The sequence below is a fragment of the Stomoxys calcitrans genome, chromosome 3 (assembly GCF_963082655.1).
Source record: "Stomoxys calcitrans chromosome 3, idStoCalc2.1, whole genome shotgun sequence".
NCBI classification, from domain to species: domain Eukaryota; kingdom Metazoa; phylum Arthropoda; class Insecta; order Diptera; family Muscidae; genus Stomoxys; species Stomoxys calcitrans.
This window is the reverse complement of record NC_081554.1, coordinates 116,691,063-116,714,774: the sequence shown is the minus strand read 5'-3', so window position 1 is coordinate 116,714,774 and position 23,712 is coordinate 116,691,063. Positions and strand designations below refer to the sequence as shown.

General features: G+C 38.8%; 1 protein-coding gene across 4 annotated transcripts in view; it reads left to right on the top strand.

Annotated features, from left to right (window-relative positions):
- The window catches only part of LOC106083284 (NPC intracellular cholesterol transporter 1), a 110,009-nt gene that overhangs the window by 67,471 nt on the left and 18,826 nt on the right, over positions 1-23,712 (top strand). For 3 of the 4 annotated variants that reach the window (XM_013246199.2, XM_013246198.2, XM_013246201.2), the window contains 4 exons: positions 702-830; positions 13,845-14,470; positions 14,533-15,922; positions 21,084-21,956. In XM_013246199.2, coding sequence (XP_013101653.2) covers positions 702-830; positions 13,845-14,470; positions 14,533-15,922; positions 21,084-21,956 — 3,018 coding nt within the window. The remainder of the gene's footprint in view (positions 1-701; positions 831-13,844; positions 14,471-14,532; positions 15,923-21,083; positions 21,957-23,712) is intronic. The other variant, XM_013246200.2, reaches the window with a different exon arrangement.

Genomic DNA, 23,712 nt, shown 5'->3' with positions numbered 1-23,712 from the left:
CTATGAAGTCAACTGTACCTAGTTTCTAGTTTTTAGACCCATGTCTCTTATAATAAATGATGAGAAGACGGTTGTTTGTTGACAGAATGGGTCGCATTTGGTCTACAAATATAGCTTGTCCCTATATCTCAAGATATTTTAAAGTTCGTATGGGATGGATATAAAACAGTATTTTAAAATGTAGCCAAAATCACCAAGGACCATTTTTAAATTTCGAGCTCGATGCGTACGCCAATCACTGTCAGTGCTTTTTGTTCTAACCGCAACTGTTTCGAAAACCAAACGCTAATTAGCAAGGTAAAATTTGCATCGACAAACGCATAGAATAAAATAAATAAATTCAATCTACAAATTACAACCTGCCATAGAAGAAGTAAGTATATGCCATACCATTAAACCGAACGTAACATGTCGGCTATTGTAAGGATTGGAAGAAAGTTGTTAAAACCGATGTCTACAACAACGCCTACATGGTGTAACCAACAACAAGCAAGTGCGATCATCGAGCTCGCTCTGCAATATAAACGATCAGACACTATATCTACGTAGCCAACTTAATAGATATTGTTTGTTTCGTAAATTGTTTTGTTTATTTTTATATTGTTATTGTATGTATTGTTCGATTCTATTATTTTTATTTTAATATTATTTCACTATATGATGTTGTATGTTGATTAGCAAAAAACATTTCTCTAATTCAGTTTTGGTAGGTGGAGGTTTGATGGATAACCGTTATAGTACGTCGTTTGGCAGACGTTACACTGGTGCTCACGCTGTCAACAATGTGTTGGCTACCGAGGAGGACTCGCCACTGCAATCGAAAATATCCAGTACGTCTCTTGGTTTGATATTTCAACATTAAACACAAAAAAATTAACAACACAAAAAAAAACATTCACATTTTGTTAATTGTTTATTGGTGGCACTTTGTTTTCATATGCATTTTTATTATATAATTTGTTTTACAATATTATTAAAAAACAAACCAACCTACATATGTATGTGTGTACGTATGTCTACGAATTCTTGGTTTAGACATGCATTTGCAAATGCATCTCTCAACTTGCTGTTAATTACTTTCACATTCTTAAGGTGGAGTTACATACCTAGCGCAGCACTTATGTTTGCATGTAAAAAAAATTCAACTGTGTTGGTATGCATTGTGCGAGGCGTTTCGGCGCGCAAAACATATGATTTGAATATGTTTACTGTCCGAAAGATGTTTTGCAGTTCGTGAATGAGAGAAATTCTTTTACGATGCTAATATTGAACCACATTATTTGTGTGAAGCAAAAGGCGCATGGTATGTGACTCGGGCCAAAGAACGCATGTGGGCACATTTGATTGCTTAGGCACGCGTAAGTGCTGCGCGTGGTATGTAATTCCAGCTTGAAGATCTACAATTTCATGTTTCCAAATTGTTAATTCGTCTTTCTAAACACATTACACAATACCAACACATCTCACATCAATATCAACTTACATTGGCTTTACAAGTATCGTCTGCCACCAAAATGTCTGCTTTTTCTGTCGTTTCATGCTCTTTTCTTTTGTCGGACAGATACTGAGTCTGGCGTTGTTGTTGTATTTGATAATTCCATGTTTTTTTGTGTTTGTCACTGAATTTTCTTGTCATTTAATTTGTTTTTCTTTCTTTTATTTACACGTGCCTTTGTAGATTTTGTATTCTTACTTTTCGGGGTTTTTAAGGCTATCCTACAAACATAGAAACACCCAGAACTTTTGTTTATTTTACCGTAGCAAGCAATAAATTGCTTCTCTTTGATGTACATACACACTTTTCATATAACTACTCTTTTGTGGGACTTTGGGAATCCGTTTGCTTCTTTATCTGCTGTGTAAATTATCTCTGACACTGTGAAATCGATTTGTGTAACCCCATTTATACATTCTTTGGATAAGGACTACGTTTCTGTGAATTATATTATTTTAAAAACTTTTTATTACATCTTAAAGGTGTCGAAATGGGGAAAAATGTATTGTGGAAAAAATTCCTTACCTAAAATGTATCACTATTTAAAACAATAATTTTTTAACAGCCTTCATATTACCGAATATCGATCGATATCACCCCATAGAGAGCTATAATAAATCGAAAATGTTTTGGTCTTAAAAGCCATGCTCTATTGAATTTTGTATGTATGTATTTACACATACAGTTAGTCAAATAAATGTACATACACCACATTTATTCAACAAAAACCCAGCTATTAAGGCTCATTGTGTAAAGTTTCTTAATCTAGTCAGTATGTATAAAAAAGCTCAAATGTCACATTTATTGCGCCCAAATATCTATGAAAGTGAGTAAAGCTTGAAAAACAAATCAAAAAAGTTTACGTACACAACCCACTTCTCAATACGTTTTCGCTATTTTGTGGTTCTATGGCACTTGGAAATTGTCAGTAAAAAGTATGGTAGATGTGGCAACCATTTCAAATGTTGTATAGCTCAAAATACGTCGTGTCGCAGATTTTTTTTTTAACGCGAAAATTATTGTTATAAATATTTCCTCATATGAAATTAAAAAATTGTCGGAAATCCTAGACTATGTGTAGAGTCGTAAATAAAACGTAACACTTTCGTCGTAAAGCCGCGATCAGAAAGACCTAATATGTGAACGTCCATAAAACAACGCTCCATGGTTGCTACACTTAGAGCGCAATACAAAATTTTTGCAACCCCATGGCAGCTGGTTGTACATACCGGATTGACCCGATGAAGTCCTTCATCGGCAAGGACTGCCGTCTCAGAGTACAACACACTGCTACAACTACAAATACAACAAATTTTGCCCATGAACATTCCACTAAGGAACAGGGGCAAATTTCACACATATCAATGCGTGCAGTCCGATTCAAGTTTAAGCTCAATGATAAGGGACCTTCTTTTTATTGCCGAGTCTGAACCTCTTGGGAGAGCAGTTTTACATGGCATAGAGGAGAAGACCACTGCTGACAATTTTTCTGATGGTCTCGTCTGGATTCGAATCCAGGTCTTCAGCGTTATAGGCGGATATGCTAACCTATGCGCCACGGTGGCCTCCAACTGCTACAAGTACAACAACAAAATTTTTGGTTCGGATGGTCCGATAAAATGAGGAAAAAACTTAAGGAGGAATTGAAAGAAAAAATATGATTTGCCAGTAAAATCATGACATGACCCTCATATGGTTTAAGGGTGCCCTGGCTTTGGTAAACCAACCTTTATCGTGGAAAAAAATTAACAAACATATTTAATTAAATTTAATCTAACACGTGACATAATTCGAGTAAATTTCATTCTAAACAAAACGGCATCATTACTCGAAACAAATGTCACAAAACACTTGATTTCATCTGAAAAATTCATCTGATATGGTTCTTAATACACACACACAACCAAAACTCGTGACAGATAGTGTTCTTGCGAGAAAAAATTGTATTCAGTTGTTTACGGTACACTACCTGGCAATTACGTCATGGGGTTTTCGCAATATTTGAAGTTCTTATAAATTTAACTTCGTAGAAAACGGTAATATATGTAATTATCTATATTCCCTTGAAGTTCAGTTCAAAAATAATTAAATATCTGTTTTAAATGATGGAAATATTACCATTTTATTTGCTAGACACATGTGTACGTAAACTTTATTGAGCCACGACATAAAACTATTTAAAAAAGTGTTTGAATTGCTTAATTTTTTTTCAGTTTCAGTCACAGATAACTGTGACTGTAAAAAATAAACAAGCAAAACCAAACAAAAAAAAAAAATCAGATTAAATTGATTTCCTAGAGCCGTTATTACACGTTGTTGTCTTTTGTATTTACATGTAATATAAAATGTTTATCAATTTACATATGATTCATCATATTTGCTGTCACACCTGTATTTTATTTTCGTATGACAAAACCTAAAAATGTGAGCAAATCTGATTTCTTATGCGTTCAAATTGTTGCTAGGTGATTAAATCAAAAATAATTCAATTTCGGGTTGCTTTCATTCGACTGACAACAAAAACAGCTGATTTTTTTTTGTTTTTGTCAGAAGGAATAAAGCACGCTCTAAACCAAAAAATGACATGTGCAATTTCGAAAAGAGATTTTCATTTGTATCACACGTCATGTAGAGGGTTGCCTTTAGTATTTCGAGATTAGAGAATAAAAAGAAATATTAATCATCGAAAATCGCTTTATTGTTTTTCAAAATATTCCCCATTAAGATCTATTCGCTTTTGCATGCGTTTGAACCAATTGTCGAAGCACTTTTGCCACTCTGATTCTGAACTGTTAGTTTGAAGGTTGAAAAAGAACAGCAATATTTATTTCATTTCTTATTACACTAGTGATACATTGTAGTGTCTACCAGTTACTTATATGATAATAATATTCGACAATCCACAACACTGCCCCTGGATAACATATTTGTTGTTAATTCATTTGTAGTTTATTCCAGACTGACTGGTAAATTTGAATATGAGTACAATGTAATAGCGAATACAATAAAGAATGAAATATCAAAAAGGAATAGTAAAAACTAATATACACAAAAGGGAATAGAGAACGCAGTGTTGCAATACAAATAATGGTTGTGACTACTTCGTACTTTCCAACACCTCCCCTCGAAGTAGGACGTCCTCTATAGAATCTCGGCCACGCCCAGTTCTCGAATATGTTGTTGATGCTTACTGGAACCAAGGCCCTTCGTGAGTACGTCAGCTGTCATATCTTCGGTCCTCTTGTACTCCAATTTAATATAACCAGAATTTCGGTACTGTTGCAAAAACTGATGTCGGACGTCGATATGCTTGGTACGAGAGTGGTATCCGACGCTTTGTATCAATTTCTGGGCACTCTGACTGTCGTTGAAGATCGTAATGCAGTTTTTCGGCAGTCTGATTTCCTCAAAGATTCGTCGAAGATACAAGGCCTCCTTTGAAGCCTCTGTAATAGCAAGGAGCTCTGCTTCTGTGCTCGATAAAGCCACGGTCCTCTGTTTTCGAGCTTCCCAACTGATTGCTCCGGAAGACATTATGAAGGCAAATCCTGAGTAGGAGCGTCTATCGGAGAGATTGGAACCCCAATCAGCGTCCACAACCGCATACAATTGAATGTTGCTTTTGGTATACTTTAGTCCATGATCGATCGTCCCTTTAAGATAGCGTAATACCCTCTTGGCGGCCTTCCAATGTTCAGTATTGTAATTCGAATTAAACTGGCTTAAGAAATTTACGGCGTACGCTATATCAGGCCGAGTGCTGACTGCTAAATACATAAGGGCACCGATCAAGCTTTGGTAGGGATGTTTTCGCATTATTGTCGCATCAGGTTCTAAAGGCTTATCCAATTTACATTGTTGTTCTAAAGGTGTCACAACCGGTTTGCAATTTTGCATGTTGAAACGTGCAAGAACGGATTCGGTATATTCCTTCTGCTTTAATGACATTTGACCATTCTCCAAATCCTGGTCAAATTCTATGCCCAAACATCTGCTGACCCTCCCAAGGTCCTTCATCTCAAAGGATTCTGCCAAAGACTTCTTTATGTGGCATAGCTGTTCCTTATCGTCCGTGGCTATTAATAAATCATCAACGTAAACAGTGACTAGCGTGATCTTCTCACCTTTCCTGTTTATGAATAAGCAAGGGTCCTGTTTCGATGGTATTAATCCAAGTTGTTGTAATCTGTGACTCAGTTTCGGGTACCACAGTAGGCCTGATTGTCGTAGACCATATATTGCCTTGACGAGTCTGCATACTGGATTTTTATATTTCTTCAAATTCCTGAGCCATGCTTCCGCAATTTCAACGGCTTTCTGATTCTTCTCCTTGCTTGTTCCAACCGTTTCTCCTCGTGACAATTTGTGCAAGACTTCCTCCAAATAATCAGGTACATGCATGAAGACTCTTTCCTTAAGATCTCCATTCAGGTATGCTGTCACAAAATCCATCTGATGGATTTCCAGGTCATTTTCGACAGCTACAGCAGACATTAGTCGAATGGTCGACGATCGAACGACGGGTGAGTAGGTGTCCGAAAAATCCTCCCCTGGCCGTTGGGAGCACCCTTTTGCGACTAGACGAGCTTTCTTCTTATCGTCCATTTTAGTGCGAAAAACGAATCTATTGGCAATCACCTTCTTGTCATCTGGTTGTTCGGTAATTTCCCAAGTACCATTTAATATCTGTGCTAAAAATTCGTCTTCAATTGCCAGTCGCCATTTGAGACCATCTGGGGAATTCATCGCCTCGCCACAGGTAGTAGGTTCGTCGTTAAAAACGGCATTAATGAATTCGCAATCTTCAAACCCCTCGAAATCATCCATGTCCTCTTCACTATCCTCTATGGCGTCAGCATTTGTGTTCTGGGTCTGAAATGTATCATTCGCGTTTTGAGATGATGTCTGGGACTGTCGTTCTCGCCGTTCCGGGTACTCCTGTTCTCCTATTGGCATTTCATACTCGTATTGTGGCTCCAAGTCTTCTCTGATTATTGGCTCAAACGCTTCTCCATAAAAGTCTTCTGTAAACTTGACGTCACGGCTAATAATTACATGACGTTTCTTTGGCGACCACAAACGATATGCTTTCGCCTCTTCAGAGTAACCCACCAAAATACATTCATCAGAACGCGAATCCAATTTCCCATTCGTCTTATCCTTGATCAAAACGTATGCCCGGGTGCCAAAAGTTCTCAAGTGTTTAATCGATGGAGTCTTACCTGTCCAAATTTTTATTGGTAATTTTCCATTCAATGATCTAGTGGGACATCGATTTCTTAAATAATTAGCGGTGTTTACGGCCTCCGCCCAAAATACCGGAGGTACTCCTGCCTGTTTCATCATGCACCTAGCCATCTCTAGCAACGTCCGGTTTTTCCTCTCCGACACGCCATTTTGTTGCGGCGTATGAGGTGCCGTCAACCTTCGTCTAATGCCGGCCTTTTCCAGGTAATCATCGAATTCTTTATTTAGATATTCGGTGCCGTTATCCGATTGGAGAAATTTAATCTTTTTGCCAGTTAATAGTTCCGATGAACTCTTAAATTTCTTAAAAGCACCCAGCACGTCAGATTTCTGCTTCAAGAAATGGACTTCACAGTATCGAGAATAGTCGTCGATGAAAGTGACAAAGTACCTTGCGTTCGAATGTGAATTAACTCTCATGGGGCCACAGACATCACTATGAACCACTTCCAATAATTCACTGGTACGATTATCACCTCGACTGCTGAAACTATTTCGTGTCTGTTTCTCACTCAAGCACACCGCACATGTTGACAATCGTTGGCCTTTCTTGATTTCAATCCCATGTGCGCCCTTAGTATCGGCAAGCAATTTCAAATCATGTTCATTAAGATGGCCTAATTTCTGGTGCCACAGGTCGATCTCACCTATTTTCTCTTCAGCTGAATTAACAGAGTCAATCGAGTTTATAAAGTAAAGATTACCTTTACGAGTTGCTCTGCAAACTTCATTTTTACCGTCCATTATAAAGGCTTCATCCCTATGGAAGTGCACCTGGTATCCCTTATTCGTCAGTTTTGAGATGGACAGCAAATTGGTGCGTAAATCTTTAACATACATTACGTCTCTTATTATAAAAGGTTGCATTTGCCCTTTGTTAGCAACTTTTATTTTGACGTCACCAATACCAGATATTTCGCTCATCTCACCGTTTGCCAAACATAAGCTTTTCCTTATGCTTTTCATTTTAACAAACCCTTCTTTGTATGCGCTCATATGAGAGGTGCAGCCGCTATCCAAACACCATTCGCTAGAGATGTCAAAACAATTTAATCTCACATCAACACAATTAAACAGCGACTTCTCTTTTCTGCCCTCGCTCTCCTCAGCATGGTTTGCGTTTGATCTGCAGTTTCTGGCATAATGCCCAAATCTTCCACATTTGAAACAACCCTGTTTTTGCCTTTGCTTTTGTGCCTTTGCATTTTCGACTTTATCCTCTCTCGCCACTCTTTCAAATTTTCCGTTGACGTTGTTTTTCTTTGGCCTTACATACATTGCATTTTGCTCATCTCGTTCTGTTTTTGCTTTACGTGATTGGTCCTCTTCGAGTATTTTCACTCTCAACACATCGGGCGTTGGCAGTGCATCCCTTGTCTCCAATGCACATCGAAATGTCTCGAACGAGTCTGGCAAGCTGTACAGAAGCAAAATGGCCAGTAAATCATCTCCGATGGTTACATTGATTTCTTTGAGTTTGGTCACTGCGTCGAAGAATTCGTTCATATGATCGCGAGCACTCTCACCCTCCTTCATACGTGCCAAAGCAACACGCTTTAGTAACGTTGCCTTCCTGGCAGGCCCCTTCGACTGGAATGTGGACTCCAATTTCAGCCATATATCCCTAGATGTTTTACACTCGGATATGAGCCCCAATTCCGATGGTGCCATTGATAACAAAATATCCGCGCTAGCTTTCTGGTCGGCGATCTTCCATTTCTCGATTTCGGCAGCTTCAGCTAACGGGCATTGTGATGCGCCACTGACATATGCCCACAAGTCATTTTTTATAAGAATTGCACGAATTTGCAATTTCCATGTATCGTAATTCTGGGAATTTAAAGGCTCAATCCGTATTACGTTGCCCGACATATTTATTTTTCATAACCGTACTCTTCGCAATTAAAAATCGATTTAATTCTTTACGCGTCTTCTTGAAAACGGAGCCTGGGCCCATAACCTGTTGTTAATTCATTTGTAGTTTATTCCAGACTGACTGGTAAATTTGAATATGAGTACAATGTAATAGCGAATACAATAAAGAATGAAATATCAAAAAGGAATAGTAAAAACTAATATACACAAAAGGGAATAGAGAACGCAGTGTTGCAATACAAATAATGGTTGTGACTACTTCGTACTTTCCAACAATATTCTTATAAACAAATATATATCAACATTATTTCAAACCAGAACTAAAAGTAAATACACTAAGTTTATCCGCACTTATGGACTTAGTCAGATAATCTGCTACCATATTCTTAGTATCTAAATATGTCAAGGTTATCTCTTAGATTCTAATTTCTCCTGAACGAATTTTACTTTGAGAGCTACAAGCTTGGATCTATTAGAAAAAGAATTATTCTGCGCTATAAGTAAAGCGCTCATGTTGTCGCAGTAGAGTACCACTGGTTCCTGTGGTGTTTGTATCAAATGACGGTGGAAACGTTGAAGCCACTTACACTCTTGCACTGCAGATACAATTGCCACGTACTCTGAATCCGTGCCACTGTTTTCTGTCCTCTCGTGTAACAAGATGTAGCACCTCCTTGTAGTGTAAACAATTAGCCTGTGATTGAACGCCTGTCGTCGATGTTGCTTGCCAGTCCGCATCATAGAAACCAATAACTTTCCCTGCTTCAGGTCCGTAAACGATACCTTTATCCAAAGTACGTTTGAGATATCGCATCACCCTCTTAACAGCCTACCCATGACCTTTTTCTGGTATGAAACTAAAAGGACTGAGTGTGCTTACGGCAAAACTTATATCAGGCCTTGTCACTTGTGCAGCGAATAAGAGACTTCCCATAGCCTGCATAAAGGGAATATTTTCCATCTCTTTCAGCTCAGCCTCAATGGATGGACACATTTTCCAAGACATCTTTTGCCCAGCCATGTTAAAACGATATAATACATCCTCAATGTATTTTGTTTGGTCAATTTTGATTGTCCCATTTGCCTTGTCGTGAGTTATTCTCCTGCCAAGTGCAGAAAACGCCTCGCCCAAATCTTTTGTAATTCGATTCCAAATCTCTTTTAACTCGGTTGAGTGTATTGACGTCATTACAAAATATAAACACATCGTCTACACAGATGGCCACATACAACATTTTGTCTCCGCTCACACAATGATACACACATTGACACATCACAACTTTAACAGCACATCGTTCAGCTTCTTGTTCCAGGCTCGACTTGATTGCTTTAACCCACACAGGGATATTTTCAAAGATCTCTGCCTCTAGGGCGCCGTTTAAGAACGCTGTTACTGCATCAAGTTGATGTATCATTAGCCTGTGTTTTGCCGCCAAATCAAAGAGAAATCTTAAAGATGTGTAGCGAACTACCGCCGTAATCTATGCCCTTCCGTTGACAACAACCTTTGATGATCAATCTTGGCTTATGACATACCTCCTCCCGATTTGCAACAACTTTAGTTTTGTAGCCCCATTTACCCGATTTCCATTTGGCAAACCGGTTAGCACCATGTTTCATTTGCTCCCAGCGAATCCATTTCCAAAGATATTGCATCTTTCCATACATCAGCTTGTGTCGACGTAATAGTTTCGTCAAAGCTCTCTGCAACAACGTTTCGATTTTGGTCACTATTCTTTCCGATCGTCTGCCTGTTTGATTGCTACCAGCTTCCTCAGCACAATCACTGTCTTCAGAACTACTGTTGCCAGTTGCATCTTCAAAAAAATCGCATTCCTCGTCAAAACCAATGAAATCGTCTTGTGCGTGAAGACTTGACAATTCGACACTATCATCGTTCCCCGAATTGTCAATTTGTTCATTGCTGACATCAACTATGGAAGAAATTCCATTAGAACGTTCATGCTCTGTATTACATATCTGGCCAGTAAAAACGACATCTCGGCTACATTTCGTACGCCTTACTGTCGTCACTATACCCCATCAAAATCTATTCTGCTTCCGAAAATACGTAGATGCAAATTCTCTTTTCTACCAAACCACATTTTCTCAGGACTGTCTTCACTACTTTGACATGGTACACGATTTATTAAATAGGCAGAAGTCATCGACCTTGCTTGCTCCATTATTTTGCGGATTATGCGCTCCGCCACGCCGTTCTGCTCTGGGTTGCGTGGCACTGACTTTTGATGACGTATACCGCAACCCTCCAAAAATGTCTCGAAAATTTTCTCGTGTACTCGGTACCATTGTCCGTTCGAAACATTTTAATCTTGGCACCACATTGCTGCTTAGCAAATTTCTTGAACCTTTTAAACTCATCGAACACATCAGTCTTTTTTGTGATGGGCACCACAAATAATTTACGGGAATAGTCATCAACAAACGTCAATAACCCATTACGTCTGAATGTACGACTTCCAACAAAAATACTCAGTTCGATGACCTGGTTCCGTGCAAAGAGGGTCAGAAATAAAATAGAGGGTTTCTGCTTTGTCTTCCCCGTCAAAGAGGGTGATGGGGAAGATCCATTACGCTCTTTGATCTCCAGCACATTCAATCGGCATTGTTTTGTTGTTTGCAACAACAACATGACTTTCATATACCTTCTTTGAATTTAGCAAAATGCTTTTGGTATATGTCATGTGCGATGTAGCTCCTGAGTCGAGTAACCAATCATTAACATTTTTGCCTCTTTTTACCAGTGAAAAAAGAACTTGAAAGCAAAGATGCTGCTAACGAACTTTTCTCATCTCCGTTATTTTTCTTCGATGATGTCGCTTTCGTCTTCTGCGGACAATTCTTGGCAATATGTCGCTCTCTTTTGCACGAATAACATTTGAATTTGCGGCGATTACGTTTCTTTTTTGAAACCAAAGCTGTGTCATCTACCTTTGGACAATGAAATCTTGCCTCTTGCAAAGCAAAGCAAATTCCTTACCATGTCTACACTTAACTTAGACTTTGAAATTTCTACCGCCATAACAAGTGGTGTAAATTGATAATTTTTCAGTAATAGCCTCGTCCTCTCACGGTCCAGATCACCCCATAGGATTTTCGCCGTCTTACGGATTGTTTTGCTGTTCCACACGCCCTCAAATCGGGCGTTTGTCGCCCACACCCTCAAATCGGACTGCGTCGACCCGAAAGTTCATCGACGGCAGTTCACTGGCCTTCACTGCCAAATCGTCTGCCCTCTCATTCGCCCTTACTCCGTTGTGGCCCGGCACACAAACGATGCGGATTATGCCATCCCCAAAGAAAGCGTGAATCTCCTTACACTGCAAGACTGTTCGTGACCTTACCCTCCTGGTTGTTATGGCGTTGGTACCACACCACCTCACGCATTCCATAATCGCCCGGATCTCCGTTTGCAGGACCGTTGTTGTTGTTGTTGTAGCAGTGTTATACACCGAGGCGGCAGCCCTTGCCGATGAAGAACTTCATCGGGTCAATCCGGTACGTACAACCGGCTGCCATGGGATTGTGCAGGACCCTAATATGGTCAGGCAGTCTAAAAAAGATCTCAGTCCCTGGGTTCTCAATGTAGACTCTCCAGGCCCACTCTGATCTTCCAGACGGCAATACAAGGCTTTCGTCTCAGGTATTCGAAATATAAGCTTCGGTGAAGATTATAAAAAAGGGGCCTAAAAAAAGTTTGGCCTGAGAACTCACAACGATGTTGGGATTTCGCTCTACTGACCTTGTACTTTCAACTCCACAATTGGAATTGTCCATGAACTAGACCATGACCCTGAAAGGATCACCCACAATGGAATGGGATGATCCTGAACCATTATCTTCTCTTTCCTTTAATAACTTAATTTTCTAACATGAATGATGGTTCAAAATAAGGTAAAAAGTAACAAAACAAAAGTACAGTTCACGGTTGCTTGGCCTTTCCTGGCCTGCCATCGATCTGATGTCTTTGTCGTAATCGATCTCTTTATCAGGATGTAGAATACACCATAGTCGTGTGATTCAAAGTCTATAAGGGTTCATGCTCCAGGCGAAAGTTGCTGTTAGCACATCATTTAGATCCTTACAACCAGAGATAGTTCTGGCTGTAACGATTCATTGATATTATTTACCTTCTTCGATTGAGCATGACATTTGGCGCAAACCATGCAGATTTCGAATTATCCAAACACATAATTCCTAATCATTTCGTATGCTAATTTATCGATTGATAATTGTCAATACATATTAGTCTTCCGTTATGTGTTAAATTTTCTATTTCGGCACTACTTGTTCAAAACACTCGTATTAAGTGCATTGCAGATTTTAGTCTTCATTAACAATGGTTTTAACGACTCACTCATCTAAGAGAAGAGATAACAATGCGGAGTTTGCACCTTCTTCCGATAGACAATTGCCTAGTTCGTTTTATCGATGGACTTAAGGAAATTTTTTTCAGTGGCACTCCGCGCATTCGATTCCTATTTTAGTTGATAACATTTATTGTTACTAGAATAGTTTACAACACTTGTAGTGGAAACCGAAGTCGATGCCCAATTCCTCCCCCATCAATAAACTATATCCTTCCAGCCTCTCAGGAATGTCTATTTAATCATTTGTAAAGTTTTCTTTGAACTTGCTGTTCTAAACGCCGGATGAAAAGAGTTTAGAGTTAGGTTAGATTGGAGGGCCGTGACTAGCAAACTCGGTTCACTCAGAAACAGAAGGTCGAAGAGAAAAAGAAGTCGGAGAAAAACAGATGTACCTTCACCACGAAACGGTAAAAGACACCATCTCACTATAAAAACTTTGTATTGTTGGGCGATGTTCGAACGGAAACGGAAGTATCACTCCGCATATGCTTAGACAAAGTGACTTTCCTAAGCATGTAATACGTGGAATAGTTCATTCTACGAGCAGTCTCCACATTTCGAACAAATAGTTTCAAAGGCTCTATCATTTCGTGTCATTTAAAAAATACAATAACAAAAAAACTATTTTATGATGTTTCTTAAATAGAATCAATTTGTTGCATTAATGCCGTTGCTTATAGTTGCAATATTGTTGTACAATTGCCGTTTTGTGTTTAAAAGAAAAACATTCAGAGTTTTCCGAATATTTTGGCTTTTTATTTACAATCATGGTGTAGATGAGAACAAAACTCTAATATCATACTTTGTTGTATTTTTCACCCAACCTTTTTCTACAGCTGATGGCAATGAAGTGGATGGACCTAATCATGATAGTATTGATGTTGTTGTTGAATCAGAATCAGGCTACTTTGAACACCTGGGCGCCAAGACTGAAAAATACCTTGAGGAATTCTTTACAGCCTGGGGCAAATTATTTGCCACATATCCGTGGCTGACTCTTTTGGGCGGTCTGGTATTAGTTGCAGCCCTTGGAACTGGCATTAAATTTTTGCACGTCACAACGGATCCAGTTGAATTGTGGGCGTCGCCACAATCACGTTCGCGAGTGGAACGTGAATTTTTCGATTCTAAGTTCCAACCTTTCTATCGCATCGAACAGATAATTATTAAGGCTGTTGATTTGCCCGACATAATTCACAACACCTCAAATGGGCCCCTTCAATTTGGTCCGGTCTTCGATAAACAGTTTTTAACTGATGTCTACCATTTGCAAGAAGATATCAAGAATTTAGGTAAAGGCATTGAGAATGCTACCATGCTAAAGGACATTTGTTATGCACCTCTGGTTTCTGACGACTCGCCATCAGTGGAAACATCCAATTGTGTTGTGCAATCTGTATGGGGATATTTTAAAGATGATTTAGACCGTCTAGACGATGAAGATGAAGACAATGGTTTCCAGGTAAGTGCTTTGTAACTTGTGTAAAATGGTTGTTCTAAAAATGTGTATGCTATTTTTCCTAGGTCAACTATTTGGATGAGCTGTATCAATGCATGAGTAATCCTTACTTATGCTTGGCCCCGTATGGCGGCCCTGTAGATCCAGCTATTGGACTTGGTGGTTTCTTGAAGCAAGGTGAACAACTTGGCCCAAATACTAAATACGAACGAGCCAATGCCATTATATTGACCTTCTTGGTGAAGAATCATCATGACAAGCATAAATTAACCGCAGCTCTGGAATGGGAGGAACGTTATGTTGACTATATGCTCAATTATACGAAAACACGAATGAGTAAACACATGGACATAGCTTTTACTTCGGAACGTTCAATTGAAGATGAATTGAATCGCGGATCCCAGTCAGACGTGCTAACCATTTTGGTGTCATACTTGATTATGTTTGCCTATATAGCCATATCGTTGGGCCACGTGCAAGAAGTTGGCCGGGCTTTCATCGACAGTAAGATCACATTGGGCGTTGGCGGTGTAATAATTGTCTTGGCTTCTGTGGTATCATCAGTTGGTATTTTTGGCTATATTGGCGTTCCGGCTACCTTGATTATCGTTGAAGTAATACCATTCCTGGTATTGGCCGTAGGTGTTGATAATATTTTCATATTAGTGCAAACTTATCAACGTGATAGCAGAAGAGCAGATGAAACACATGAAGAGCACATTGGAAGGATATTGGGCCGTGTAGGACCTTCAATGTTGCTGACGTCGATAAGCGAAAGTTGTTGCTTCTTTCTGGGAGGACTTTCAGATATGCCAGCGGTTAAAGCATTTGCATTGTACGCTGGTATGGCGCTACTATTTGACTTCCTTCTTCAAATTACATGTTTTGTAAGCTTATTGACCTTGGACACGAAACGTCAAGCAGAAAATCGCCTAGATGTCTGTTGTTTTATACGGGGTAAGAAGACTGATGTCGCACCCATTACCGAAGGTCTCCTGTACAAGTTCTTCAAGAGTGTCTACGTGCCCTTTTTGATGAAGAAAACAGTACGAGTTATTGTCATGATAGTATTCTTTGGGTGGCTGTGTTCAAGCATAGCCATAGCACCACGAATCGATATTGGTCTCAATCAGGAGTTATCCATGCCTGAAGATAGTTTCGTATTGCGATATTTCCAATCATTAAACAAGTACCTGAGTATTGGACCACCGGTATACTTTGTTCTCAAGTCTGGTTTGAATTTCTCCACAACATTTGATCAAAATCTTGTTTGTTCCGGTCAATTTTGCAACGATGACAGTGTTATAACGCAGATTTACCTATCTAGCAAACGTTCGAATGTAACATATATAGCTAGACCAGCTTCGAGTTGGATTGACGATTACTTCGATTGGAGTCAGGCATCAAGCTGCTGTAAATACCATGCTGATACGGGCGGATTTTGTCCTCATCAAAGTAAGTTGACTAAAAATTTTGTATAGCGCTATGTTATGGATTTATGAACTTTCGAACTGTTGTAGATGGCAACCCTGCCACACAAAACAATTCTTAACATTTTAGCATTTTTTTTTGGTCTATTAAGTTAGGTATTAAGTTTGTTTGTAGCGCAGAGGTTAGCATGTCCGCCTATGACGCTGAACGCCTGGGTTCAAATCTTGGCGAGAGCATCCTAAAATTTTCAGCGTTGGTTATGTAGTTGTTGTAGCAGTGTGTTGTACACTGAGGCGGCAGCCCTTGCCGATGAAGGACTTCATCGGGTCAATCCGGTACGTTCAACCGGCTGCCTTGAGATTGAACGGTGGTTATCCCCTCCTAATGCTGGCGACATTCGTGAGGTAATATGCCACGTAAAAACTCAAAAGAGGTGTCGCACTGCGGCACGTCGTCCGGACTCGGCTATAAAAAGGAGGTCCCTTATCATTGAGCTTGCATCGGACTGCACTCATTGATATGTGAGAAGTTTGCCCCTGTTCCTTAATGGAATATTCTGGGGCAAATTTGCATTAAGTTTGTTCAGTGTGGAAAGTTTCCTCGAGGAATCCCCAAAAAAGCGGTTTTTGGAATAATAATACATATATGCAACCCTTCCATCATATGTTGTTGTTGCAACATTTTCATGTGGAGGTGGCGATCTTCGTCAAGGTGCCAGTCCAAAGGACCGATCGCCGCAGGAATTGGTTGGCGATTGGTTTTTTAAACGCGCCAATAACAGCCGGTTCCGCCCGGCCTCTTACTAAAGCTCTCCGCTTGATACCATTGATTGTCCGCGACTGCTGTTGCAGCTGCTCCGTATGGAGCATTCCACTATCCGCAACCTGAGGACGCGCCCGGTAGCTCGCAGCAATAAATACCACATAAACTGGAGCTCAATGTTCCAGCCTGTGTGGTGCTCACAGCTATGCCGTGCCCATCATATGTTTTTTCACCAGTTTATTTTGGTAAATTGTGTTGCTTGCGTAGTGTTATCGCAAAAAATATAAATGAAAGAAATTTCCTTTTATTTATGTGTTGGCCCAAGTTGAAAAACGTTTTAAATGAATGTCGAATTTCCACTCAGTGAATAACTTAATACCGCAAATAAAAATGTTTTCACAGATTTTTTCACTATTTATTTGTTTTGTTTTTTTACACTGTGAAAACTGAACTTAATACCCACCTTTATTTAAAAATAGATTTACAGGCATAACGGTATTCACACACGTACATACATACATACATATTTCTTATTTTGCATGTATGCCAGTTGTTCTTTTGCTGCTGCTTTGGAGTGCAAACACAAGCGTTCAAACATACTCGCATCCGCAATTGACTTATTACGATCGAGTATCGCATTTTTTACATTATGGCATCCGTTATCGATTAATTCTATACGAAACATCGAATAGAAATGTACAAGTTTTTGCAGCAATTTATCTATCGCAAATTTCGTCTGTTTTCAACAAATTAGGCAAAAAACTGCACAATTTATCAGAAAGAGAGGACGTGCTTTTATTTGCTCCGTGTAATTTAATGTTTTTGCTAGTTTAAACACTGTGAATTACATAAAAATTTGTTTTAAATTGATAACACCGTTTTTACATCCAATATAAGTTTTTAGAGAACAACTAACTTTTGGCACAAAATCTATGTTGAAATTATTCAAAAGATTTTATGGCGCACTAACATCAACAACGCACAACAAATTTCTCAGCCCAACAGAAATTTCTCACTCAGTACCAGAGAAAGAAAGAGGAAGTGGTTAATAAAAATGTCGATGCGATTGAGTAAATCACAAGCCCAGCTTTTGGATGTTATATAACACTCAAACGACAAACTACACAGCGAGATTATGGAGAAGCTAATGGCGTCATCGAAGAGAGAGGAGATTCACTTCAAGAGAGTATGACAAAACCAGTTTCTCTTGAGCACATATTAGAAAATATTGAAAAACGTTTTGAAGAGCAATCTCTTTTCTTGAAAGCAAGTGAAGAGAAATTGCTTTCACATATCAACAAAAGGCTGAACGATTTTGAGGCTGACCTCTTGAACTCATTAAACTCTCAGATACAGAAACTGGAGAAAACTGTAAATAAACTATATGAGAGAGTTAATATTGAAACAGGGTGCGATGATATTGGAATGATGAGTAGCGAAATAAAGGCTCAAGTTCAGAGGCAAGATAATTTGATCGTTTCGTGCGACCTTCGCATCAATGGCATTCCCTACAATAGATCTGAAAACTTAAACGTTTTTTTTTGATATCATATGCAACGCACGAATATTTCTACGCCACCGCAGAAAGCTATAATTGTTCAACTTCTTAAGAATGATCTCGGACTTAGCTACGGCTACATAATATTGGTTTCGATTCTGACGCACCAATATATGTAAATGAAAATTTAACTTCAATGGAATAAACCTTAAAAACGCAAATTAATTTCAACTGCCTACTTATATCGTGGTTTGATCTATATAAAGCCAGGAGTAAGTTCTAATCCAGTTTTGATAGAAAATATTGCTGAATTGAATCAGTTTTTTGAGCCAGCAGCTAATGAGAATAATTAAATTTTATTTTACTATAATCTTTTTAAACTTTTGTCCTATCGATTTTTTTTGTTAAATCAGTACTATTTATATGCCCATACTATAGCCACATATCAAAGCTTGCGTTGCCTGTTTATCAAATATACTGGGTTGCCCAAAAAGTAATTGCAGATTTTTTAAAAGAAAGTAAATGCATTTTTAATAAAACTTAGAATGAACTTTAATCAAATATACTTTTTTACACTTTTTTCTAAAGCAAGCTAAAAGTAACAGCTGATAACTGACAGAAGAAAGAATGCAATTACAGAGTCACAAGCTGTGAAAAAATTTGACAACGCCGACTATATGAAAAATCCGCAATTACTTTTTGGGCAACCCAATATGTCGATTTTAAATGAAACATCGAGTTCCAATGACGGATTCCGGTGTCTTATTCGCATTATGTCGAAACAGAATGTTGGCCTTGACATCTGTCATATCAATGCCCAAAGTTTAAGAAACAAAATAGATAAATACATCTTCGAACAGTCCAATGTGGATATAATATGCGTGTCTGAAACTTGGTTCACATAATCGATAACCGACAATTTGATAAAGGTCGAAGTCTACAATGTTTTCAGAAATGACAGATGTTCTTTTGAAGGTGGTAAAAATGAAATAAATTGTAGGATTATCTGAAAATCAGAGGAACAAGAGAAAATTGAGACAATATTTCTAGAATCAAGGATAAATAATCGGAAATTTCTCGTTGGATGCGTTTACAGACCAAACCGGTATATTAAATTTGATAACCTCATACATGAGCTGAAGGAAGTTTCTACGCGATATGATGACGTGATAGTTAGATGATTTTAACTCAAACATTTAACTCTATTGGTTTATAAAGGGTGATTTTTTGAGGTTAGGATTTTCATGCATTAGTATTTGACAGATCACGTGGGATTTCAGACATGGTGTCAAAGAGAAAGATGCTCAGTATGCTTTGACATTTCATCATGAATAGACTTACTAACGAGCAACGCTTGCAAATCATTGAATTTTATTACCAAAATCAGTGTTCGGTTCGAAATGTGTTCATTCACCGTAACGTTGCGTCCAACAGCATCTTTGAAAAAAATACGGTCCAATGATTCCACCAGCGTACAAACCACACCAAACAGTGCATTTTTCGGGATGCATGGGCAGTTCTTGAACGGCTTCTGGTTGCTCTTCACTCCAAATGCGGCAATTTTGCTTATTTACGTAGCCATTCAACCAGAAATGAGCCTCATCGCTGAACAAAATTTGTCAAAATTTGAACACATTTCGAACCGAACACTGATTTTGGTAATAAAATTCAATGATTTGCAAGCGTTGCTCGTTAGTAAGTCTATTCATGATGAAATGTCAAAGCATACTGAGCATCTTTCTCTTTGACACCATGTCTGAAATCCCACGTGATCTGTCAAATACTAATGCATGAAAATCCTAACCTCAAAAAAATCACCCTTTACAACGTGAACAATTCCATTACTACCCATTATACCTCAAGTAGTAACATCTTACTTGACATTTGTATAGTCAATAACACTAACAATGTTTTGCTATATGACCAGCTGAGTTTTCCTTGTTTCTCCAAACATGATTTAATCTTTTTGTCGTACGATATCCCACCACCGTCCCCAGCAGAACCTGGGTACTTATACAATTAAAAAAAAAAACTGGATTATTCTGTACTCATATCAGAGTTTCTCGACATAGACTGGAGTCAAATGTTTCATTTAATTACAGTTGATGAACAACTTACTTTTATAAATGAAAATGAGATATGGCTTATAAAAGATGGAAAAACGGAGAAGGTTCATGATGAATTTCGATTGAGAAGAACAGAGGTTAATAGAATGATACAAAGGTCAAAAGCAAATTATTACCAAGCTAAGTTTCAAAATGCTGTCAATACTAAAAGGAAATCGAGTACAATACGAGAAGTCGGTATAGGCAAATCTGGGCGTACTTGCGCTGATGAGAATCCGGATACCCTTAATCAATTATTCATCAATGCTTTCGCAAATATTGCATCCAGCATCACCACGGAGCGAGGAGTCAGGCTTTAGAGCAAATCATAGTTGTGTTACAGCTTTGACAAGTGCATCTGTAGAACTCTCATTGCTTGTAACTTTTTTTTTTATATTTATAACTATAATTTTATAAAACTCTCGTGTGTTCTTACCGAAAAGCAAGAGACACAACATGAACATGAAACAATGTTTCAATTACCGCCTATACTGTATGATTAATTTGGCTATAAAGTAGGTGGCGCCATGTCATTAGTTCTCTTTGTTTTTTTTTTTAGTTGAATTTTTTGTGGGTTGTTACATAATAAGAAGAAGTAAGAAGTAATGTGTTCACATTATTATGTGTACAATACACTGATAAAAACCCAAAAGAATATTCAAGAAATGTGCGATGGTAGTCGCTGTGACTTTAAAGCTGTTGTATAAAATTGTCAAAACAAAACAAGTTCAACAGTCAATAACATAGCAAAACATAAAAAATACAAATGTAGACTACTTTCCAAAGCATATTTAACATATTTCTCTTTGATTTTTTTAAGATTCATCTTGCGAGACATGTACGATAAACCGCAATAGCTTACATCGCCCCGACGAAAAGGACTTTGGCAAGTACTTGCCTTTCTTCTTGCAAGACAATCCTGATGATTATTGTGCCAAGGCTGGTCACGCGGCTTACGGTGGAGGCGTACGTTATAGCGTCTTGCCCACAACTAACCAAACTCAAGTTGATGCGTCCTATTTCATGGCCTATCATTCTATTTTAAAAACATCGGGTGATTACTATGGTGCATTGCGTTCAGCTCGCAAAATATCGGACAATATTACACACATGCTGCAGGGTCGTTTGATGTCCCAAGGAGTGCCGATAGAGGAGGCTCTTCAAGTTGAAGTGTTTCCCTATTCGGTATTTTATGTATTCTACGAACAATATCTGACAATGTGGCCCGACACATTACAGAGCATGGGAATTTCCGTTTTGGCTATATTCATTGTGACATTCCTGCTTATGGGCTTCGACATTCACTCATCCCTTGTAGTGGTTATAACCATTACAATGATCGTTATCAATCTTGGTGGAAACATGTACTACTGGAGTATATCGTTAAACGCCGTCTCCCTCGTCAACTTGGTTATGGCTGTTGGCATATCTGTGGAATTCTGTTCACATTTGGTGCACAGTTTCTCAATATCAACGGAAGGCACAAGAGAAAAGCGTGCCGCTGACTGCCTGACCAAAATGGGTAGCTCTATTTTCTCCGGTATAACGCTGACAAAGTTTGGAGGCATATTGGTACTAGCCTTCGCCAAAAGTCAAATCTTCCAAGTATTCTATTTTAGAATGTACTTGGGAATTGTCCTGATCGGTGCCGCCCATGGCTTGATATTTTTACCCGTTCTCCTCAGTTATATTGGTAAGTAGCCGTTCTCTATTTTCTCAATTATGCAAATCAAAAAGAAAAAAATAAGAATAATAATAATCCCTTCACGCCTCTCCTTGCATTGTGTCGTCCTCTATCAAACTATACTAATGTGTAATATGTAACATCATGTGAATATCGCATTGTCTCCAAGCCTTTTGATTTCCCATTAGAAATGGAAATGGAAAAGGCAATAGTAAGGATGTCTTTAGTAAAATCATATGCTTTTATTGTAATGGAAATGTTGTAAATACATCGCAAACATTATTGGAGTGCAACGCATTTAAACCAAGTCATATTAACTTCATAAGCGACCCATATGAAATGCTTTAACATTTTGTAGTACCATTTAATAGATTATCAGACCAGACACAAGTTAATTGTCATCGTACATATGGATCTATACGAACTAAATACACCTTTTAGAGCAGATGTAGAACAACCTCGAAACTACTTTCCGAAAATTTCTTCAACTAAACTAGTAATAGTACGGTTTTATTATTAATAGTTTTTTTTTATTTCAAAATCATTTGGATGCTGAAGGATGGAAAACAAATATCAGAGCGCAGGAAAGGCAAAAATAAAAAGAAAAGAGAAAAGTAAGATTTTGTGTCGAACAAAACAAAATTGTGCTTACTCAACAAAAATCTTCCTTCTATGCATATTTTTCGAATACCTAGTCAACACTGCGTTGTACGATTAGACATAACTTAGTTGATTTATCATATATGCAGCCTTAAAGTAAGCCAAACAAGGTCATAAAAAATTAATGAACTGCTATTGCAGTTAAGGGAAAGTTTCCCAGCGCTCACCGAGACATACTTCAAGACAGAAGTAGTTCTTTTCAGCAGGAGATACAAGTTACCTACAGTGACACCTGCCTTCTTGGGGGGACAGAATGTTCCATTTACTGAAAGCGCAAAATATCTGAGTGTTTTGCTGGACAAGAAATTGAACTTCAAACCCAACATTTTAGAAAGAACAAGAGAGCCATTGGCAAAAGTTGGGAGCTTAAACCGTGTACCATGCACTGTGTATATATTGCAGTTGTCAGGCCTATAATACTATATGGTGTAGGTGAGTAAGCTCGTTCCGGTCCAAAGGACCGATCGCGCATCATAGGCACTCAATATTCGTGCAAGAGCCGGTGCCGCTCGGCCTCTGGCGATTGTCCGCGACTGCAGTTACACTTACTCCGTATGGAGCATTCCACTATCCGTAACCTGTGGATGCGCCCGGTAGATCGCAGCTAAGCTTCTCGTGACAGCAATGAACACAACACATATCGGAACTCAATGTTCCAGCTTGTGTGGTGCTCACAGCTATACCGTACTGAATGCTATATGGTGTTGTGGTGTGGCGGGCGGCGCTTCAAAAGTCCACCTTCTGTTTAGTATTCTTCACAGCCGCATTGAGAACGCCATTTAATGCACTGATTTTAATGCTGTGATGGGTGAAAATTCACCTGTTTTGGGCGCCGGGCCACAGATTTCCCAGGGAATTGTAAAGCAGACGAACTTGCGAGACTAGCATCTGCCTTATACATTCCAGTGGAACTGGAGTCATACCCACAGAGGGTATGTCTCTAGCGACATGTAAGCTACCCTAAGAGTAACGGATGATATATAGTCGCAAAGGGGGGCCTTATCTAGACTTAAAGAAGTCTGCCGCTTTACTGTCGCTAGCTAGAACAGACGTCTCAGTCCTTGTGTCCGTCATGACAGGTCTCGTCTGAACGGAAAACATGCTG